The 22,093-nt window shown below is 48.2% G+C and overlaps 1 protein-coding gene across 2 annotated transcripts in view; it reads left to right on the top strand.

The window, feature by feature from the left end:
* The window catches only part of ENOSF1 (enolase superfamily member 1), a 28,566-nt gene that overhangs the window by 5,186 nt on the left and 1,287 nt on the right, over positions 1–22,093 (top strand). The window contains exons 2-14 of one of the 2 annotated variants that reach the window (XM_026496052.4): positions 37–145; positions 4,461–4,576; positions 6,513–6,599; positions 6,974–7,000; positions 9,095–9,167; positions 9,285–9,323; positions 9,898–9,980; positions 10,772–10,806; positions 12,915–13,002; positions 14,533–14,667; positions 17,960–18,001; positions 18,826–18,955; positions 19,190–19,289. In XM_026496052.4, the coding sequence (XP_026351837.3) occupies positions 37–145; positions 4,461–4,576; positions 6,513–6,599; positions 6,974–7,000; positions 9,095–9,167; positions 9,285–9,323; positions 9,898–9,980; positions 10,772–10,806; positions 12,915–13,002; positions 14,533–14,667; positions 17,960–18,001; positions 18,826–18,955; positions 19,190–19,289 (1,064 nt within the window). Of the gene's footprint in view, positions 1–36; positions 146–4,460; positions 4,577–6,512; positions 6,600–6,973; positions 7,001–9,094; positions 9,168–9,284; positions 9,324–9,897; positions 9,981–10,771; positions 10,807–12,914; positions 13,003–14,532; positions 14,668–17,959; positions 18,002–18,825; positions 18,956–19,189; positions 19,290–22,093 lie in introns of those variants that run through there. The other variant, XM_026496053.3, reaches the window with a different exon arrangement.

Genomic DNA, 22,093 nt, shown 5'->3' with positions numbered 1-22,093 from the left:
GTTTGCATTGTGGGGCGGGGTGCATTTTTCCTGCAGCACACAGACCCTGACTACTCGGCTGCCTATGTCGTCTTAGAGACCGATGCGGAAGACGGGCTCCAGGGGTACGGGCTTACCTTCACTCTGGGAAAAGGCACAGAAGTGGGTGAGTTCAACATTCTCCTAAGTGTCGGAATGCTTCATTTTCACTTAGATTCCAGTTGTGACCTTACTTTTGTCTGTGTTTACATTGCTCAGCGTAAGTAAAAACAATGTTTCGTGGTTTGTTATGTGTTTCATGGGGAGCAATGAAAAGGTGGTGAGACTCGGCCTTTCTCCTCGCAGGGGTCGATGGACTGCGGACATATCGGGGAACCTCAGCCTGTTTCTCTGCCTGAGCTAGGCGGGTGGCTGAGGGACATGACAGGGACAGACGGACACTCGTGTAGCAAGGCTTATTGTGATGTGCACAGCGAGCTGCTCGCTCTTCAAAGTACTCACACCTTGTAGTTTCAGGCTCACTGCTCTTCATGGCGGAAGGGCCTCTGGCTGCCCCGTTGCAGAGCTGTCATCCGGGCAAAGCCAGCTGTGCAGGAGGCACACTGAGCCATGAGTGCTGGTCTTCTCTCAGACGTGGAGAGAGCTCAGCGGTGGTCTTGAGGCCCCTCTTTTTTAGATAAGGAGACTGAGGCCCAGACAGCTGCTCAGTTAACCACTCCCTGAAGTACTTTCTTTCCACAACATTTTTTTAAAAAGTGTTTTATTTGTTTATTTGAGAGAAAGAGAGAGAGAGCATAGAGGGAGAAGCAGACTCCCTGCTGAGCAAGGAGCCCAATGCAGGGCTCGATCCCAGGACCCTGGGATCATGACCTGAGCTGAAGGCAGACGCTTAAGCGACTGAGCCCCCCAGGCACCCCTCTTTCTACAACATTTATTTATTTATTTATTTATTTATTTATTTATTTATTAAGATTTTATTTATTTATTTGACAGAGAGACAGCCAGCGAGAGAGGGAACACAAGAAGGGGGAGTGGGGGAGGAAGAAGCAAGCAGGCTCCCAGTAGAGGAGCCCTATGAGGAGCTTGATCCCAGGACTCTGGGATCATGCCCTGAGCTGAAGGCAGACACTTAATGACTGAGCCACCCAGGAGCCCCTCTACAACATTAAAATACAAATTATTTGTTTGATTTTTGTTTTGAAATACTTAATCTGTGTACAAGGTGCAAAATTCAAGAAGTACAAAAGGTGACCTTTGCCAGATCAATTTCTATGGACCGTTAGGGTCTGAAGCCAAATGATGACAGCTGAGGTGTGAGGATCTAAGAAGGTACGAAACATTCTCTAAATTTGGTGGTGATGCAGTGCCTCTCCCCTGGATGTTTGCACTGTCAGCTCTCCCTTAGATGTAAATGGAAGTCTTGCCCCACTGAAAGATTTTAATATTGTCAAGCAGATGAAAGGTGTCCACGTGTGTGTGTCTATGTGTGTGTAAGGACAAGGGAGCCTTTCTTGCACTTTAGGTGGGTGCAAGGCGACTACTGTTCCACTCTTCACAGGGCTGGCCTTCAGTCGTGCCATCAGCCAGTTCTATAACAGACCTCCCTTGACCGCTCCCATGTGTCAGGCGCTGGAGAGAGAATTTTAATGAGATAGAGAAAGGAGACAGAATCCTGCAGATACGGAGAAGGAATGCACAAATTTCTCAGGGACACAGCCATAGAAGAAACGATCATGCAGTGTGAGAAGGACAGTTTTTTAAAAGCTGGTATAAGTTACACGGAGAAAAGTTCAGTTCATTGTCCAGGAGGGCCTTGGGCAGCCTCAGAACAGAGGTAAGCCTTTGAGATTAGTCTTGAAGATTATTCCTTGAAGGACTTTACCAGGTAGCACGAGGAGACTCGGCAACGATTCCCTGTCTCCCTGTCCATTAAGTCAACCATTTGCTGTTAATGTTTTCCTTAAGGCAGTGACCGCTGACCAAGATAGTTGTGTGAGCTATGTGTCAGCTTCTCTGCGACTTTAATTTTCTCTGGTGTAAGTTGAGTACTTTATGAAGCCTCCTTCTCCATATTGCAGACCATATAGGGTGGCCCCCAAAGGTTGCGTAAAACTCAACAAGCTTACAAAATATATTATGGGACTGGCCATTGGAATCACTCTGTTAATAGCCAAGACTTTGAACTTTGCTGACTCGGGCACGCGGTGGAGGGACCCTGTGTGCTCACTGAGACCCGAGATAGGAGATAGGAGGCTCCTCTCCCTGGTTGCTGAGCTCTGTGCTTCGGGGCCTTTGCTGACCTCTCCCTCCTCCACTCCCATCACCTCCCAGCTGTCCTGATGGGCATCTCGGCTAGGGGTAAATCAGTTTCCATCTCTCTATACCTTTAATAAACGGCTCTTTTGTGATGATGTAGTTGGCTTCTGCCTTTTGCCGACCACAACATGACAGAACCCATTTTAACTTTAACCTTGCTCCATATTTCAGGCAATTTACCACAGGTCTCACTGAATGTGTTACATGGCATTCGCATTAAAGTTGAAAAAAATTCCATTAGCTCATCACAGTCCATCTGTACCTTTGTCAACCTACTTACCTGTTCATTCTTTTATGATAAAAAAATAATAATAATAAATAGTGGTTTCCTCATTACTGCAAAGGCAGTGCTAGTATATGTGTGTGAGAAAGGGAGGGTTATAGTTATTTTTTTAATGGATAGAATAAACCAATATAGTTTGTGTTTTTTTTTTTAATAGAGGAAAAAAGATGAAGAAAGAAGAATTTCTAAAGAGACAAAAAACAGCTGTAAGGGTTCACACCAGCCCTTGGGCTCAGGCACCATGGCCATTCATAGCTTTACTGACTTGTCCTTCCTGGGCCAGAAGATCCCAAGGAGTTAGTCAGCAAGGCTCTGCCTTCAATGGCCAGTTTTTTCCAGATGAAATTTCCCACCCATGGCAGCAAGGCAAACCTGAAGTAGACTGTCTCATACACCGGATGACCACCAGCACCCAAATTTCTGTCAAATGCACTAAATTTTAGTTAGCCTCTGCAGTGCCCTCCTTTTGTGCAAGGACAATCTACGTACCATAGATGAATATATTAGGGCTGCATTTCTTAGAAGCTGTAAAAGAGGAGGTCATCCTCAACTTGTGTTAAATGCACTGCCGTGTGGGGCACATTGGAGGTGTGCTTCGTCAGTGATTTCTGGCCATCATCTCATCAACGAGATGGAGGTTTAATCTAGATAATGGTATACCTCTCTCTGAGTTGCTGACAGGCCGACTCTTCAGAGGTCTTTAATCCATGAGCATCAACCATTAAGGCGTGAGGAGGATTCTGTCTTCTCACGGTTCTAGGAAGTACATGTCTGAACTGGAATGATTCTTTATCCCATTAACAAAAGCCCTGGAGAACCGGGAATGGTTGGGCCAGCCCTAACGCTGCATTTGAGAGCAAGTGTGCAATCATCTGAGGGCTCTCCACGTAGAGGCCAGGCATGTCCTGACAGCATGTTTCAAATACTGAAACGGTCTTTTTCCTAGGATCTGGCCAGTACTAAAACTGTACCTCTCCAGCTGTCCTACGAAATGATGAGTCATATCGCAGAAATGGCAACACCAAACAACAAGTTTATCAAAAATTTTTATAACAAATTAATTGCTTGGGGCTAAGTAGATGACTTGATTTGATTATTTTGGCCATTTATGCATAGACTAAGTATTTTCTAGAATGACTAAAGGGTAGAAGGGTCTTTCCCATTCAATTTGTTACTTGTTGTTCTTCTGAAATAACACAATAAATACTTAAGTAAAATACCAAAAAAAATCAGTGGTCATGCTGAACCAAATTAAGTTTAACTTTCAAATTGCTTAAGAAAAAAGTAGTATATCCTAAGTAAGTCAATAGGAAGAAATGTAATATTTAAGAAAAGTGTTTTCATGTAATTTAACATTTTACATGTAAGTATTAAGCTTATTGGAAATTCATTTCATCTTTAATCGTGTGTTATGTTGTGAATTCAAGATATTTTCTATGCTTGACAATAATTAGAAGATACTTCTCTTTTTTTTTTTCTTTTTGGTGTAAGTCAGAGTCTTATTACTCCTTAGGAACAATGAACTAGCAAGGTTTGGTTTTGAAACTGACTGTACAGACACTTTCCAAAGTGAACAAGAAGACAGTTTGGGGATATGATGTAAACTTTCACATCGATGGCTCTGTTTTCCGCATGACAACCATTCAGAATGTGTTCGCTCCACTCAAATGAAGCTCTGTATATGGATTAATATGTACTCCACGTGTATGATATTACTTACGACAAACACAGAAGACGTATTTGGGACAGTTTTTAAAAACATATACCTTTTGTATTTGAAGTTTGTTTCATAAAATGCCCACATTTATTTGTGTTGTTTTCGTGTCTTAATTTATTGACTTCATATCAAAACATACACAAGAACTGAATCCTTACTTAACAGTTGTCTGTGCTGTGAATGCCCTCGCCCACCATGTGCTTCACAAGGACCTCAGGGACATCGTTGGTGACTTCAGAGGCTTCTACAGGCAGCTCACAAGCGACGGGCAGCTCAGATGGGTAAGGGGCCGGTTTAAAAAAATGCTTCTATAAGTAATGTTACTAAGGTCTAAGATGTCCTTTGATGGCAACAAACGTGGAAACAGAAACAGGCTTCCAATTCTAAAGTCAAACATTGTATTGAGATAAATTAGGGCTTGAACCATTTAGAGAGTAAATGTTTGGAGGTAACTGATTCTTTTCTGTTAGACTTGAATCTGGACATAGTTGGATCCTGAGAGCCCTATGGACCTCATCTCTACTCCTACTCCTTGAATGGAAGAAGTATTCTAGACCCACTAGAAGATTAAGTACTGAAGGGCAGCCTTTCTGGAGGAGAGATAATGTGGGTAGTATGGGAGTTGGGGAGGAAGTTATTAAAGCCAGAAACATAAGAGAAGAACAAAGTTAGAGGTAGAGATAGAGACCAGAGTACTTTTATGTGTATAGGTCTATATTTTGAACCTTAAGTTCAAGGCATGAAAAGAGTGAGGCTCTAGAAAAAGGATTCTATCCCAGTAAGGTCAGTACAATAACTAGGACCTTGCCCTTGTCTCCTGACATCAGCTCTGTCTTTTGCTACCTCTGCTCAGGCTCTCGTCCATGCATGGAGAAAGGCACGAGGGAAGGCACTTGCCATCTTGCCTTGGATTTCATTCTGAACTTTCTGCAAAGCATGTTGAACTTGCTTTTCAAGGCATTCCCTTGAAGAAGCTTCCACTGGCCAAATCTGGGACAATTCAAAAGATCAAAATAAATACGTTAGTAATGGCTTGTAATTCATGGAATAACATAAGAATCCATAAGTCCATTTAGGTAGTGGACAAGCAACCAGGAAAAACTTGTCATTATAATAGAATACAAACTTAATGTAAAAAGAATGATAATGTTAGACAACCATTGTATTGCAAATATTGTAGCCATAACTGATTGAGGCAAAAATCATCAATGCATGCCCACATTTGGGGACAATATTAATCTCCGTACTTAGAAAGGGAAAATGGTAACCTCACAGTGCAGCAGCCCAGTGGACCCTGACTTACCTAAGTGCTGAAAGATCATGGCCCTAATAAAAAACCAAAATGGCATTATTGTCTACTTAAAATTTGTGCCAAAAAAATACAGCCCGAATCCAGTTATGAAGGAACCCCAGACCAACCCAAACTGAGGGACACTGTTACAAGTTAACCAGCCTGTGTGCTTTAAAAATGCCAACAACTTCTTTATTTTTTTTTTAAAGATTTTATTTATTTATTTGACAGAGAGAGACAGCCAGCGAGAGAGGGAACACAAGCAGGGGCAGTGGGAGAGGAAGAAGCAGGCTCATAGCGGAGGAGCCTGATGTGGGGCTCAACCCCATAACGCCGGGATCATACCCTGAGCTGAAGGCAGACGCTTAACCGCTGTGCCACCCAGGCGCCCCATGCCAACAACTTCTTTAAAAAAAATAAGAAAAATTGTTCCGGGTAAAGAGACTAAAGAGACAGGACAACCAAATGCAATATGTTAATAAAATAAAGTATATTATTGTGACAGTTGGCAGAAATTGATTATGGAGTGTCTTTTAGGCAGTAGTATTCTATCAGTGTTCTATTCCCCGAATTTGATCATTGTACTACTACGGTTATGTGAGAGAATGTTCTTGTTTTTAGGACCTACACGCAGAAGTATTTAGGGTTTGAGAGGCATGATATCTGCAACTTAAATGGTTCAGTAAAATCAATTTTACTTATATATGTTCTATTTGTATACAGAGAGAATGGGGGGAATATACAAGAGTTTTTTGTGCAGTTCTTGCAATTTTTCTATAGGTTAGAAACTATTAAAAAAAAAAGCAGCTTAATCTCTACATGAACTTTTACTGATGCCTTTTAAGTGTTGAATGTGTCCCTGGCTAGGAGACCTAAATATCTCTTTCATTTCTAAGACGTGCTGTTGTGTTTTGCTTCCCAACCAGATCGGTCCTGAGAAAGGTGTTGTGCATCTGGCTACTGCGGCCGTTCTCAACGCTGTGTGGGACCTGTGGGCCAAGCAGGAGGGAAAGGTAACTCATCGAAGGAGCACTTGGGGAGCTCTGTGGAATAATTCAACACGTGGCACAGGGGTGAACACTTCCTCTATGAGCAGCCTTCTGGAGACAAAAGACATACACAGCAGGCCTCCAAAAGAAATACAGAGAATTGTTTGATTCTTTTTCTCCCTGGCAGTAGTTAGGAAACTATAGGAGTAGGTTATAAAGGGCCGAGAAAGAAATGGGAGGGCAGCAAAGGTGAGGGATTAGGAGGCAGTGTTAGAGACCCTGGCAGGCAGGTGGGCCAGCGGGCAGGTGTTTGAGACTGGGAGTTTGCATTTACTTTTAGGGGAAAAAAAATGTCTACGTTCTACATGTTTTACAATTCTTTTCTTTTTTTTTTCAAGCCTCTGTGGAAGTTACTTGTTGACATGGTAAGTAAATTCTTTAACATTATAATGTTAATAATTATAATGTAATGTAAATGATATGGATTTCACGGATTACTTGCCTTTTGATTAGTAAATATATTCAGGATTGTCTTTGGATCAGGATAGTGATGATAAAGCAAAAACCCACTAAACCCTAATATTTCTTTTCTGATATTTGAAGTAAGAGCTGTCTGTGTTCACATAGGCAGAGCGGTCCGAGGGAAGCCCTGAGTTTAGGTCCTGTCTCGCCCACTGTGTAATGCAAATTCTCCCAGCCTCTGTTTCCTACCTACGAAAAGGGGATAGTCCTCACTTCTCTGAGAACCTCATAGAATTTGTTGAAAGACCAAACGATAAAAGTGCTTCCTGAAGAGCAAGAGTTTATTATTAAGATATTATTCACATATCATCTGGTCACTTTGAATTTAAAAGAAAGTGACGAATCAGACTGCGGTGGTCTCCACTGTCTGATTCTGGAGGGGAAGGAGCCAAACGCTGAAGATAGGCACCTCAGTGTTTCCTTTTTCCTTGACCTGTTTATGGCAGGGTCGAGCACCTGGCAGCTGAGGAGGAAAAAAAGTCTGGACAAGTTAAGGGGAGTGAACTTCAGACCCAGGCAGACCTGGCTTTGAATCTGGGCTCCACCACTTACTGGCAGGTTGACCGTGGGCGTGTCACTTAACCTCTTTGAGCATCAGCTGCCTCAGGGTGAGGTCTTGCGTGGTTGCTAAAACTCTGGTGGTCAACAAACGAAGGCCCTGTTATTATTTGGCATTACAATTAAGGAAACACAAAGAACACCATGGCCTTGAAGACTGTAGGTGGGCAGACATTGCCTCTTCTCTGGGAGAAAATAGAAACAGGAGGCGATCACACCATCCCTCTGACATGGTTGCAGGTGGCATGGGGGCCCCATCCAAAGGGGAAGGACATGAGCCGCCTTTATGCTCAAGGTCAGCCTTTCAGAGGGGTGTAGGAGGCAGCTTCCAAAACTGAATGATTTGAGGGCCACTAGAAAAGATGTCTGTGACTTCATTCTTTTTTTTTTTTTTATAACTTTTATTTATTTGTCAGAGAGAGAAAGAGAGAGCACAAGCAGGGGGAGTGGCAGGCAGAAGGAGAAGCAGGCTCTCTGCTGTGCAAGGACCCGTAGCAGGGCTTGATCCCAGGACTCTGGGATCATGACCTGAGCCGAAGGCAGACGCTTAACGAACTGAGCCACCCAGGCGCCCCTGACTCCATTCTTTTGGATACTATTTCCTGTTTCAGTTGTGGCCAATAGTCTTGAAAGATGCAGAATCTCAGTGTGGGAAGAGCTTTTATAATTTTTAACAGACCAGTGGAGTACTGTTGGTCACAGTAAAACCTGAGTGGGAGTGAAGCTACTGGTTGCTTCCCAGCTGTTAGATTGGGATGGGGAGGGGTCTCAATCAGAGGCCCAGCTGAGGTTGTGAGCCTTGCCAGCATGACCAGAGCAGTGAACCAGGGGTAGGAAGGGGTGGGGAGAGAATAGCCGGTGATGGTCCAGGGCCAGGCAGTATGCTGGGTCGCTCATGGTGAATCCGTTCTGTTCCTGCTGGTGAAGTGAATTGTCCCAATGTGACGAGAGGAAATGGCCCACGGTCAGGCTGCTAATAAACAGTGGGCACAGGGTTGAACCTGGAGGGCCTGGCTCTGAGACCAGCATTCTTTCCTCTCCCGCTGAGCTGCTCCAGGATCACTGTCAGCCCTGACATGTGGAGCAGTGATGCGTATGTGGAGGGACACCAGGTGCTCATCTCTGCACTTAACTCGTGCTGAGTGCTTGCCTCCTGCTGGGCCCTCCTTCCAGGAGCCCTGTTAGTTGGGCTGGTGGAGCCTCGATGTCAGGGGAGGCAAGGGTTGGGGAGGGAGTGAGGGGTGGCAGCACGAGGGCTTGAAGACCTCTTGGGGAGGCGGCACTGACCCTCTGAAGAGCTCTGTACCAAGGAATGACAGAACCAAACAATTTAACGCAAATCCTGAAGGCCCTTTCCCGGAAAGGCTAAGTCCATCCTTAGAAACATAAGCTGCTTGTGAATTGATTTGGGCCTTTCCCCTCTCCTGTCACGCTGCCAGGACCCCAGGACGCTGTTATCCTGCATCGATTTCAGGTACATCACAGACGTCCTGACCGAGGAGGAAGCCTATGGTGAGTCATACCGAGTGATGGAACTGGGAGTTTTCTGATACCTGCTGGTGTGTAATAATGTAGTAGCATGCTTTGTTGTCTAAAAAAGTGATGATGTGTCTTATTTTTTTTTTCCAGAAATACTGCAGAAAGGTCAAGTTGGTAAAAAAGAGAGAGGTGGGTGGTGAGGAAATGTCCTTCATTGTTTTTGCTGTCATTGTCCTTTTGAGGGTCACTGTCCTCTTGGGGTTCGCATCACCTTCCCACATGCCCTGTGCCCAGCAGCCAGGCCCTCTGACAAAGGGTTGCATCTGGAGGAAGCAGCGTCCTGGGTGTGACAGACAGGAAGACCTGGGCTAGTTTGACATCCCCGGTATTTGCGTGATGGTGAATGTGGCCAGAGGCTGGGCTTGGGGCTGAGTGCACTTGAAAGGCAGGGTCAGAAGGAGAACAGGCTGGATTTTCTGGGGGCAGTAGCTTAGCTAAAGGCAATTGTGGCAGCTGGGTGGCTCGGTTGGGTGGGCGTTCGCCTTCGGCTCGGGTCATGGTCCTAGGGTCCTGGGATAGAGTCCCCACGTTGGGCTCCCTGCTGAGTGGGGAGCCTGCTTCTCCCTCTCCCTCTGCCTGCCACTCCCCCTGCCTGTGCGTTCTCTCTCTCTGTCCAATAAAAAAATTTTTTTAAATAAAGGCAATTGTAATTCTGAAGTTCCCTGGAAAGCACAAAATGTTGACAAGCATTGTGTTTCCACAGAAGGGCAAATGCTGACGCATGGCTACCCTGCCTACACCACGTCGTGCGCCTGGCTGGGGTACTCAGATGACACGCTGAAGCAGGTAGGCACTTGAACCTGGTTTTGTGGACAGGTTTTAGATTCCTGGCTTCCTGTACTTTTCTTGTTAGCCTTTCTAAATCATTTTGGATCCAAGGCCTCATTCAGAAAGTACTGATACTGGAGCGAAGTAAAGCCATTCACACTGTGGGCGCGGGACTCTGTGACCCAGCGTGTCCCACCTCGGCTTCTGGAAGGTGACAGCCCAGGATTTGATTCCTAGGCAGGGGCAGCAGTGTCACATTGTACCATGTTCCCCAAACCATGCTGAGCCTAGGTTTCCTCACTGTGAAATGGGGAAATGATATGCATCTCGTGGGTGGTTTGGGGGATTCAGGATAATGCTGTGAGTTGTGTAAGGCCCGCGGCCCGGTGGCTGGCACACAGCGTGCAGTCAGAGCACGGCTGATTTATGACTTTCCCACCACGCTGTACTCATAGCTGAGAGAGAGACAGCTTCTGTTTGTTTCCCTTACGTCCACGCGTTCTGTGGATGCTGCAGAATACCGCTTTAAGAAGGGTTATAAACGCTCCATTTCCCTTCTCAGAATGTTGTCAACAATTCAAGAAATTGTTCCCCTAGAGATGAGGAAAGAAAGTGGTCCTACAAGTACAGGGAGTTATGCTCTGTTGGCGGAGCTGTTCCTGCTCTTCGTTCACCAACACGTGGTCATTCCTCTGGTTCATGTGGCAGCCATGGTGTTTGTGAAAGCAGATCAGAGACCACGGGGGTACTCATCAGACCAAAGAGAGCTTTCTGGTGTGTGATGGCGGCTGTGCTCCTTTCTCCCACAGCTCTGCACGGAGGCACTGAAGGACGGCTGGACCAGGTAACTTGTTTGTGTGAGAATGCACTTCACTCTCCCTTCACGATAGGCTCGGCGGTGGAGAGGAGCCAAGAGCCAAAGGCACTAAGGAGGCCAGGATTCGTCCGGGAACAGTCTGACACGTAGGGACACACAGGAGAAGTTTCAGCATAGGCCAGGCTCTTTCTCCGAAGATGAGATGTGAGTCCTAGTTAGAATCCAAGAACATCAGATTTGAAACAGACCTTGAAGATGGTCCATTTCAAGCACCAGTCTAGAATAGAAATCGACTCTTTACTGTCAGTAAGAGCATTGATTCAGTGCTTGAAAACCTACAGAGCAGCGAGCCCAACTGGTAAGGCTCTTTTGCACTGTTGGACGGCTCCACGCATTGGAAAGAGCTTCAGCGTATCCGAACCTTCCCTTCTGTAGAACTTCCAGTCACTAGTTCCAGTTTTCCACGGAGTCTCCAGGCGCCCCCTCATCCCCTCGGACGGCAGCCCTTCTCCTCTCTAGGCTGGTTTTCTCCAGACCAACCCATGGCTCTTCTCTCTCTCTCTGTGAATATGGACCCCTGGACGTCCTAGGGTCTTCCTCTGGATAACTTGTGGTTGTCAGGCGCCCCCACACCTGACACAGTGCAGGACACAGAGGGACCATCAGCCTGTGATGTGGGGTCACCGTGAGTCTATCAGTGTAGCCACAGCGGCAGGTTCTGCGGGTCCCGGCTCTCCACCCACTCTGGGCCCGCCCCCCGCCTCCCGCCTCCAGCCTCCCGCCTCCCGCTGCTTCGGATGCGGGAGCGTCCGGGTTCCCTGGGAGCTGGGGAAATGCAGACTCTCCAGCCTCTTCCCAGACCTGCTGCTCACGAATCTGCATTTTAACAAGGTCCCCTATTAAAGGGTGATTTGTGTGCTCGCTAAAGTTTGGGAGGCACGGAATTCTTGTCGACTCATCAGCGAAATAAAGAGTTGGGGAGTGAGAATTTGAAGGAGGCAGCCTGCAGCAGTGGGAAGAGGCTTGGCGTGTGATGGATTTGGCATCAGCCTCTTGCCTTTTCCCTTCGTCGCCTGCAAGTACTTGCCGTGTGATCGTGGGCAAATTGTTCCACCTCTCCAGACCTCACTTTCTTTCTCTATAAAATGGGAATGATGATATTAACTCGTGATTCTCCTCGCAATAAGATGTTTTTATCTGGAAAGGACCAGCATAGCTGGGAGTCGCAACAGGCGCTCCGGAAGCGTTGATACTTCCCTCCCTCCACGTGCCTAGGAAAGGTGGGAGCAGTTGGACCTGGTGAGTCACAGAAGACTGAGGAGCGATTTCAGAGGCCTCCCTGCACAGAAGCCTGGCATCTGGGACAGAAACATCTTCTTGAGCGTGTTCGTGCAGAGGGAGGGAGAGAAGCATCAGAAGCCAGAGTGCGTGCAGCGCGCCGAGCGTGGGCACCGGGAAAGTGGGGGGAGAATGTGGAGCAATCCCTGAGTGAGGGAGAGGAGGCTGGCCTCGCCCCCGGTGGTGCGGCGTCCTCGGCGAGGCCGTGCCGCACTCGGGCTGACCGCGCTCTCTCCTGGCTTGGGGTCACCAGGGGATGTATAGGCCCGGCTCTGGAGACTATTTGGGCATCCAAACAGATGAAGGGGGCTCCCTGAAGTGGCCAGCTGTGGTGTAAAGGAGACCTCTGCTGCTGCTCCTTCTGTGACCGAGTCACTGAGTCCCCAGCCTCCGGTGCCTGCAGCACCCCTGAGGCCCACCACACGGGCTTGTAAGAAGCCTCGCAGGTGGGGGTATTTTATCCGTCAGACTCTTTACCTTCAGGATGAGACGGGCTGGCTCCGCCTCCCAGCCTCCCTCTTCTCTTTCGTGCTGACCGCGCCTTTAGTTCTTACTTCCTTGTCATGGCACCCCAAACACTCAGTGCTGCTGGAGATCTGACTGCTCTCCCAGGTCCCTGACTTTGGGTCGGCAGGTGATGTCTCCTTGCTGCCCTGATACACCAACCGGGTCATTTTCAAGTGGCTCGTCTGAGACCAACCGGGAGAGGCAAGAGGCAGCTGCTTCTGCAGAGAGCCTGCGTGTCTTCGCCACGTGAGGGGACAGAGCCCAACCACCCAACTGCATTTGTTTTATAGGTTTAAGGTAAAAGTGGGTGCTGATCTCCAGGATGACATCCGTAGGTGCCGTCTCATCCGAAACATGATTGGACCCGAGAAGACGTTGGTAAATGTCCTCCCCTCCCATTGAGACAGAGCGGCCTTGCAGGAAGCCTGTGTCCTGGGCCAGCATACAGCTCCTTTCAAGCAAGGGTTAAAGAACGGTGGGAATTTCAAAGCTGAAAGTGAGAGGAAGGACAGCTTCGTGGTCTTGCAGTGGGTGACCTCTCTAAAAACAAACAACCGAGAGAGCTGATGGTTTTAAATGTTTCTGTTCTTCAGAACCTTAAGTAAGATCCGGGTTAGGGACTGTTCCTTCTTGCTAGCACAGATGCCCCTGAGCAAACAGGTTCCCGCTTGGTGCCCTCGTGTGTCATTATTTAATTTCCCTTAACAAATATGTCCCGCCTGGTTCAGCAGGGAGGCCAGTCTCAGGGAGCCAAGGTGGAAGAAATGGCACACTTTTGCTGAGATAGATGTAAGGATCACTCCTGACTACATATTTTTGTAAGATGTTTCTTAGTACATGTAAATACTTTTATAAACTCCCAATAAGATGTTTTTATGGGTTTTGGAGGCATGTTTCATAAGTTAACAGAAACAGAAGTTGAGTCCTTGACCTGGGATCAGAAGTGCCACTATTTATATATGAGTTAATGTGGCTTTTGTCTTATGGGGCTGTCCTTACTGTGATACAAAGTGATTCTAGCTGTACGGTCCTCCGGTCCTCATAGTGGCCCCTGAGGGAGCTCAACCACTTAGCACTTTCTGCTGGACACATCCATCCCCATGTCTGTCTTCTCTTAGTGTGATAACGTCAGGGGTGGAGAGGCCCTTTCTTAGCCTCTGCACTCTGGCTCTGCACTCCCAGAAGCCAGCCTCTGGGTAGCACCTGGCTTCCAGAGAGCTGGGGCCTGGGAGTCAGAGGCCTGGCCCTGAGCTTGCCATTTACATGATTTACTGTTCTTGGCAAGTTCTTTCACTGCTCTGCATGCCAGCTTTCTTTTCTGTAAACTGGGTTAATATGAACTGCTTCCTAGAGTTGTTCTAAATATTACACGGAACAAAATCCATAAAATGCCCAGTTGAGTAGGTGTTTCATCAGTGGTAGAGTTTGGGTTATTTATTATTGTGCCAGACTCCTAGTCGGCAAGAGTCAAAATGACTAGTGAACAAATTCAGAATTGATGATGCATGATTCGGAATGTGATAAAATAGTTTCCAGAACAATGGATACTGCAAGACAGATGCAATTGGGTGGCACCTAAATGCAGATAGGGCCAGAGCTCCAGGGCCAGCAAGCAATTCTCCTAGGCCCAGCCCAGGGCCCTTCCAGACAGCACAGTGGCCCTGTGAGTGACTTGCATCTCCTCCAGAAGACACATGTGGGGCCACAGTTCCCGTCTTGGTGGCTGCTCTTTGGCCACCTTCGTGCTGGCTGCATGCTGGTCCTCCACAGAGGAAATGTCAGGCTCCCTCCAAAAGTCTTGCTCAGCAGTTGGTGGCACTGAGTGACAGCATTTCCTCCCTTAGAGCTGAGCCCTGTCATAGGTCAGCACCAGGCAGACCTCACGGTGGAGGGTCTCTCTCCGTGCAGATGATGGACGCCAACCAGCGCTGGGATGTGCCCGAGGCCATAGAGTGGATGTCAAAGCTGGCTGAGTTCAAGCCACTGTGGATCGAGGAGCCCACCTCCCCTGATGACATTCTGGGACACGCCGCCATTTCCAAGGTAGAAAAACTGCCCCTGCTGCTATACATTTTTGTTGTTGTTTGGTTGGTTTTCTGGAGTGGCTGTGACAGATCCTAAAACTTCTTTGCTTATTTGCCTTTTTTTTTTTTTTTTACATTTCTCTTTATTTTAGAGGCAGTAAATTGCTAAAAGTTGAAAGACTGCCAGTAATCCAAAGATTAATAGACATGGATCCATACTTTGTAAATACAGAAATCTGACTGATACTAAAATATTTTATTCACCCCCAATGAAACAAAATTGTAGATTCCTCTGGTTGACCCAAAAGAAAAGGTTTGCTTGGCTAATGGTCAGGCTGCCCCAAGAGAAGGCTGCCTAGAGCCCTCACACCCGGGCACTTCCAGCACAGGTCCACCCGGCCTCCCCACCTCTCGGGTTTAGGGAGACCCTGGTACATCAGAACATCTGAGGATAGACCGGTGATGGGTATTAAGGAGGGCACGTATTGCATGGAGTACTGGGCGTTGTACACAGTGAATCATGGAAACACTAAATCAAAAACTAATGATGTACTGTATGGTGACTAACATAACATAATAAAAAATTAAAAAAAACAAAAGCACATCTGAGGAACATCCTTTCTCAGGAAGCGGCTCCCTTTAGCCGGTGACAGGCACTGATGTATATAAAGCTAGAATGCCCGGTCACTTCTGAGGAGAAGTCCCAACTTCTGGCAGGACTGAATGTTCGAATCCTCTGACCAGAGCAAGCTCCATGAGGAGCCACATTAAACCAAAGGCATTTGGATGAGTGAGAAATCAGGGCAGGAATGGGTTGTGTGATTTGAATATGCGACGGTGTCTGTCCAAGCCCCAGGCATCTGCCCGCAGAGAGGGGCTGTGCCTTCCCCGCACAGCATGAGGCATGTTGAGTGTAAGCCTTCCCCCTCCCCGACCAGACCAGCACTTGCCCCTAACTCCCCTTTTACATCTTCCTCTGATGCCCTTTCCCCCCAACACTGTGCTGTCGGGTGTAGGTTTGCTGGCCTTACAGTCCATTCCTGGCTGCCTGGGAGCAGATTCCTCACCCCACCCCCACCCCTGCCAGGTGACTCTCTATTGCTCTTACTCTCCCCTACTCTGAAAATTTTCCCTCTGAGGACAGGCAGTTTCACATTCTGGGAAGGACAGCTCAGGGCGTCCTATTTGAAGCTGTGGGTCCTATGGGGGCCATCCTGCCCCATTTCTCTCAGGACATGAATGTATGAGCTCCTTCACAGAAGCCCTCCACAGAAGCCTGTGTTCCAGGGATGCCCTCCATTCTCCCCACTTCACGGCCATGCCACAGAGAAATGAAGACACATGAATCCTAGATAGCTGGCATGGTTGGGTGGGGGCCGAGTGCTGAGGATGGTAGGAGGAAGGTCCCTGCAGATAGACACAGGGCTGGGCTGGGGCAGTGGAGTGGCTGGGGAGGGAAGACAAGAGCAGACCCTGAGCAAAGGTGCGGGGGGGGGGGGGAGGAAGAGCAGGAACCACAGGGTGACTGTGTCAGTTTAAACAGACCTGAAAACTTCTCAGGAGTCATCCTGCAATGAGAATCTGGTGAGGGCCCTGGTTCCACAAAGACTTTCACCTTGGGGTTCTTTGGGGGTAGTGTTGCCTGCCTGCCCACACAGGGACCAGCATGCCCCCCCCCCCTCAACACACACACACCCCTGCCCGGAGAATCTCACTGGAAGCTCCTCCGGGCTTCAGCCCTCTAAGGTTTTGTTTACATGGGGAAGGCCGTCCCCTCAGGAGGGATCGCTTGATGTGGGCACAGACAACCCGAGGCACAGGGAAGCTGCAGAGACAGCCGGCACAGGTGGGGCTGTGGAGATCCCCAGCAGAGTGCAGGTGCACCTTGGGCATTGTGGAAAAGACAGGTCCCTGGGGCTGCGTGATGGGTCCATTCCAACGCAGTGAGCCACCATAGTGTCTTGAAGGAGAGAATGGGATCAAAGATTTCACTGGAAAAAAACATATAGGGTGGATTGAGATGGGATACAGGGGAGTGTGAAACAGGCAGAAAGAAACTGGAGGCAGAGAGGAAAGCTAGGAGGCTTTCCCAGTAAACTAGGCAGGTGGGCGGTGAAGGGACAGGACAGCTAGACCAGAGCAGGTCAGGATATATTTAAAAGGAAGAAATAGAAGTTGGTACCTATTTAGTGTCAGAAACATACGCTTTAAAATGGTAGAATGAATAAGTCAAATGGCTTTCCTACTCCTCTACCATTTTTCACCACTCTGGTTTTTGTTTTTGTTTTAAGATAGAGAACCACACTCATTTAAATTAGAGGTTTCTGGAAGCATAAGCCAGGAAGCTAGAAGGTGCCCCAGTGACCATCCACTCTAACTCCTCACCTGGGGACAAGGAGGCCAAGGCTTGGGTGGTCTGTGACTCACCCACATCCACACATAGGGGCAGGACAGGTAGCAGGATCGGGGGCACCTGGCTCCTAAATTAAGGGGTTTTCTGCAGGGAAGGTTTCCTATCTAGTGGTTCAGATGCTTCCCCTGGCTCTGGAGTTAGCCTGGAGTTCAAGCCTTAAGCCTTGGTTCTACCCCTTTCTAGCATTGTGATCTGGGAATGGTTACTAGCCCTGTACCTGTTTCTCATCTGTGAAATGGGGACAAGGGTGGCTCCTATCCCAACGGGCTGTGATGAGAAGTCATTTCAGTCAGGGTTTCACACAGCACCAGACAGGTGGTAGGAGCTCGGACAGAGTTAGCTATTAGTGCCATTGACATCATTTCCTGAACAAGGGAAGCTGAGCTGGGGAGACACGAGAGGTGCCCAAGGAAATTGCCTGTGGCAATCCCAGTGCAGGTGTGAAGGGAGCAGCCTGGAGCCTGGGCGGAGAGGGTGAGGTATCTTTAGGTGGGAGGATGGAGAGAGCAGAGCTATGCTAAGAAGGCTCCAGCGTTTGCTAGGTGAGGATTTCACCAGGTAAGGAATGAGCCCAGCCTGACCTGTAAAGTGGATCTAAGACTGCTCGCTAAGCTTGAAGGGAGAAGGTTCTAGAACACCTACTGAGGGGGGCGGCGGGGAGAATCTGCGGAGCTATGGCAGGAAGGGGGCTAAGGGCAGCAGGCGAACAGCCCCTCCCGTGTGCACACACAACCCCCCTGCCGACCTTCTGCCGTTCCTGAAACTTCACACAGCCTCACAGCAGACACGATTCCTTCTTCGGCTCTAAGTGGTGAAACAACTGTAAATATTTTTAAACATTAGGAGTTTTAGTTCAAAGACTTAGGAAAATAACATCAGGTTGCCTTCTATTGTATAGGCACTGGCCCCATTAGGAATTGGCGTTGCCACTGGAGAACAGGTAAGTGACATTCCCTTGGGGCCAGTACACACTGGCCACCCGCTGGGGACACTGGCATACATTAGGCTCCACCACCCGTATTATTCCGAGTTCGGAAGTGTTCTTAAATCTCTGAGCTTGGGATGTTTTACAGCACGTCAGTAGAGTCTGGAGTCGGATAGAGTCAAAAGTTTGTCTCTTTTCTGACAATCCATATGACGTAAGGCCATGTATCTTTTCCAAAGTATCTAATCAGAATTTACAAGGCAGCAATTTAAAGTTGCTCCTGCAGGGACATAAGATGCACTGTATGGTTTTAAGAAAGCCAGCTTCCAAATTGAACAAACATTACTGCGTTCCCTCTTTGTGCTTATAAACGAAGCACGAATGCCTGCCAAAACCTGCGGCCGTCCGCCCACCCGCAGAGCAGTGCGAAGGAACAGATTCTGGGGTTTCCGCAAAAGGAGCAATGCTGGTTAGCCTCGGGTTTGTCGTCGTCCGGGCCACCTGCTCATCGCCATCCCCACACTCCATCCTGATGCTTTGCTTCGCCTCCCACTTGCCAGCCGCGCTGACGGCTATGCCTTAATAGATGTCAAGCCGGTGTGACTTTTGCGTGACTCACACCCTCCCACGAGCAGATTTACAAAGCAGTGAGCAGTCAGGTCCCCGGCTTGTACTATCGGGCCTCGCTTTGTGCCAGGTCAGGTGAGAGCAAAGAATAAATACAGCCCGGGCTTCTCCAAGGCCGCTGCCGAGTGCCTTGGCATCAGCGAGTTGCAGGGTTTAGAGGCCTTTGGCCAAAGCTGACTCTTCTGCTGGTTTTATTTTAATTCTATTTCCAGTGCCACAATAGAGTGATATTTAAGCAACTCCTACAAGCAAAAGCCCTGCAGTTTCTCCAGATTGACAGCTGCAGGCTGGGAAGTGTCAATGAAAACCTCTCAGTGTTGCTGATGGCCAAAAAGTTTGAAAGTAAGGGCGCCCCAGAGACGCACGCCAAACCTCCATTTCCCGCCCACCGCCAACCTGCGGGTCCCTCTGGAGGGACTCTCTTTTCGGCCTAATCAGGGAGTCTTTGACGATTTTCATCCCTAAATAATAATGAATGATGTAATCACCAGCGGGCAATGAGAAAAACTGCAGGTTCTCTTTCATCCGCCACCCCCACCCCCCTTGGCATTAAGTAGAAATCTGTCTTTATTGTAGTTCCCGTTTGCCCCCATGCTGGTGGAGTTGGCCTCTGTGAATTGGTTCAGCACCTGATCATATTTGACTTCATATCCGTTTCTGCAAGCCTCAAGAACAGGTAACGTGGAGTTAACTTCAGCAGCGTCCCTCAGCCCAGGCCAGACCTTGTAAAATTCGGCTCTGGAGATCAGAGGCACTAAGAACTCTGTCCTTCGCCACGTCCTATAACTCCAAGGCCGAGTTGGGTTTGCTTCCACTTTTTTCCATGGGGCCATTACGCTTGAGCCCCAGCAGTTAATAGATCTCTTTTTCTTTCCGAGGAGTGGGTTCATGGCAGCTGCCTTTGTTTTCTAGGTGCGTGATAGGTGGGTGGGTGGAACCCCATGGAAACCAGAACTCCTTTGTTGTTGTTGTTGTTGTTTAATGTAGGCTGCACACCTAGTGTGGAGCCCAGCAGGGCTTGAACTCACAACCCTGAGATCCAGACCTGGGCTGAGATCAAGAGTCAGACACTGAGCCACCCAGGCTAAGCGACCAGCCACCCAGGCGCCCCCAGAACACCTTCCTTTCTAAAGCCTTGCTTCCATCATACGCATATTCTCTGCTTCCGTCCAATCTCTTGGTCCTGGCGCTGGAGAATTCTGTAATCTGGCTGCATCTCGTTCCACCTTATTTCTCAACATGTCCCAGGTGAACTTTAAGACAGTCTTCCAGTCATCTGCACACATACGGTTTATTTTTTTTTTAAGATTTTATTTATTTATTAGAGAGAGAGCACAAGCAGGGAGAGCAGCAGGCAGAGGGAGAGGGAGAAGCAGACTCCCCACAGAGCAGGGAGCCCAATGTGGAGCTCAATTCCAGGACCCTGGGATCATGACCTGAGCCGAAGGCAGACGCTTGACTGACTGAGCCCCCCAGGCACCCCTTACAGCTTTATTTTTATTTTAATGATTTATTTCAGAGAGAGCAAGCAAGCGGGGGGGGGGGGGGGGGGCGCGCAGAGGAAGAGGGAGAGAGAGGGGGAATGCTTGAGCAGACTCCCTGCTGAGCGCAGAGCATGACATGGGGCCGGATCCCAGGACCCTAAGATCCTGACCTGAGCGGAAATCAAGAGCCAGCGGCTTAACCGACTGAGGCATCCAGCTGCCCCCGCATATGGCTTTATTATGCATTTCTTTCCTCCTGGAGTTAAATGTGGTATCGCAGAAGGATCACTGGCCATGATCATTATATGTGGCAGCATAAATACGTGCGTGAGAATGGTAAACACCAAATGTGGGACTGTGGGTGAGAAATGGGACCTGTGAGGGTTGATGGGGCCTCAATGATAAAGTAACAGTTTTTCTCTTAAGATAGGGGGTGAGTACAGAGATGCTGCCTTTTATGTCTGAAATATTTTGTACGCTAAAAAGTGAACATTCCTAGGTTTTTCTGCTTTTGCCCCCTCTCATTTCGGTCCTGAAGGTGGGACCAAGGGGAGGTTCAGACCAACCTTGAAAGGTCTTGCCGGTCTTGAGGGCCCAGAAAAGGGCCAGCGCTGAGCGCAGTGCCTCGTGACCACCCACGAGTGGGCGAGGGTGCCTTGTGCCGCGTTCCTGCTCGGGAGTGCCGTTGTGTGAGCGGAGCAGCCGTGGGGTGCAGCTCGGCACCCCTGCTTTGTGACCTTGTGGAACACCCGTCCCCTGCTCATTCTTCAAGGCCAGAACGTCCTCTCCTGGGGGGCTGGTTCCTCACCTGTAGCCTGTTCTTTGTAGATTATACGTAGCGCAGATTGTAGTTGATAACTTAGTGTCTGTGTCTGCTGAAACCATGCGGCCCGGTCTTGCCAGTTCCTTTGTGAAGGCCCAGCACCCGGCACTGGGCCGCCTGTCCTAGCTGTTCATTAACCGATGACCCAAGTAAGGCAGCAGACTTAGGTCACTTGCCCCAAGTCACAAAACTAGAGGGTGGCTGACCCCAAATTTGAACAGATTGGTCTGATAGTAAAACCTGTGCTCTTTTTTCTAAACCATGTGTGCAGCTGGGTGGGATCTCACTTGGTGATTTTAATCTACTCATCTAGCCTTTGGCTAAAGGCCCCCAAATAATCCCAGATACTTAATGGAGCCTAAGTGGATATCTTTGGGGGTCACAAAACCTTTACAGATCTTCCTTGGCTTAAGATAGCTTCACATTCCAATAAACCCATCATAGTATATTGAAACAGTAATATATTGACCTCCATATTGATAAATATTAATATATTGAAAATACATTTTAAAATGTGTTTAATACGCCTAACCTACATCACAGCTTAGCCTAGCCTGCCTTAAACATGCTCAGACACCTATATTAGTCTTTATTGGGCAAAAGCATCTGACGTGAAGCCTGTTCTATAATAAAATGTTGAATAGCTCATGTAATTAATTGAATACTACAGAGTGTAAAATAGAATGGTTGTATGGGTACAACAGTTGTTAGCGTATTGGTGGTTGACCCTCACGATAGCGTGGTTGACTGGGGGCTGCTGCCGCCACAGCCCAGCGTCACAAGAGAGGATCGTATCACACGTCACGAGCTGGGAAAAGATTCAAATGCAAAATTTTTTTTTTTTTAAAGATTTTATTTATTTATTTGACAGAGATAGAGACAGCCAGCGAGAGAGGAAACACAAGCAGGGGGAGTGGGAGAGGAAGAAGCAGGCTCACAGCGGAGGAGCCTGATGTGGGGCTCGATCCCACAACGCCGGGATCACGCCCTGAGCCGAAGGCAGTTGCTTAACCACTGTGCCACCCAGGCGCCCCTCAAATGCAAAATTTGAACTAAGATTCTACTGAATGCATATGGCTTTTGCTTCATCGTGAAGTCGATATATCTTAAGTCAAACCATTGTTAAGTCAGGGACCATCTGTAGAGTTCCAAGAGACTTTTGGTACCCACCCA

Source organism: Ursus arctos, unplaced genomic scaffold (genome assembly GCF_023065955.2).
Source record: "Ursus arctos isolate Adak ecotype North America unplaced genomic scaffold, UrsArc2.0 scaffold_17, whole genome shotgun sequence".
Taxonomy (NCBI): Eukaryota; Metazoa; Chordata; class Mammalia; order Carnivora; family Ursidae; genus Ursus; species Ursus arctos.
Note: the sequence above shows the minus strand (reverse complement) of the source record. Positions and strands in the feature narration are given on the sequence as shown.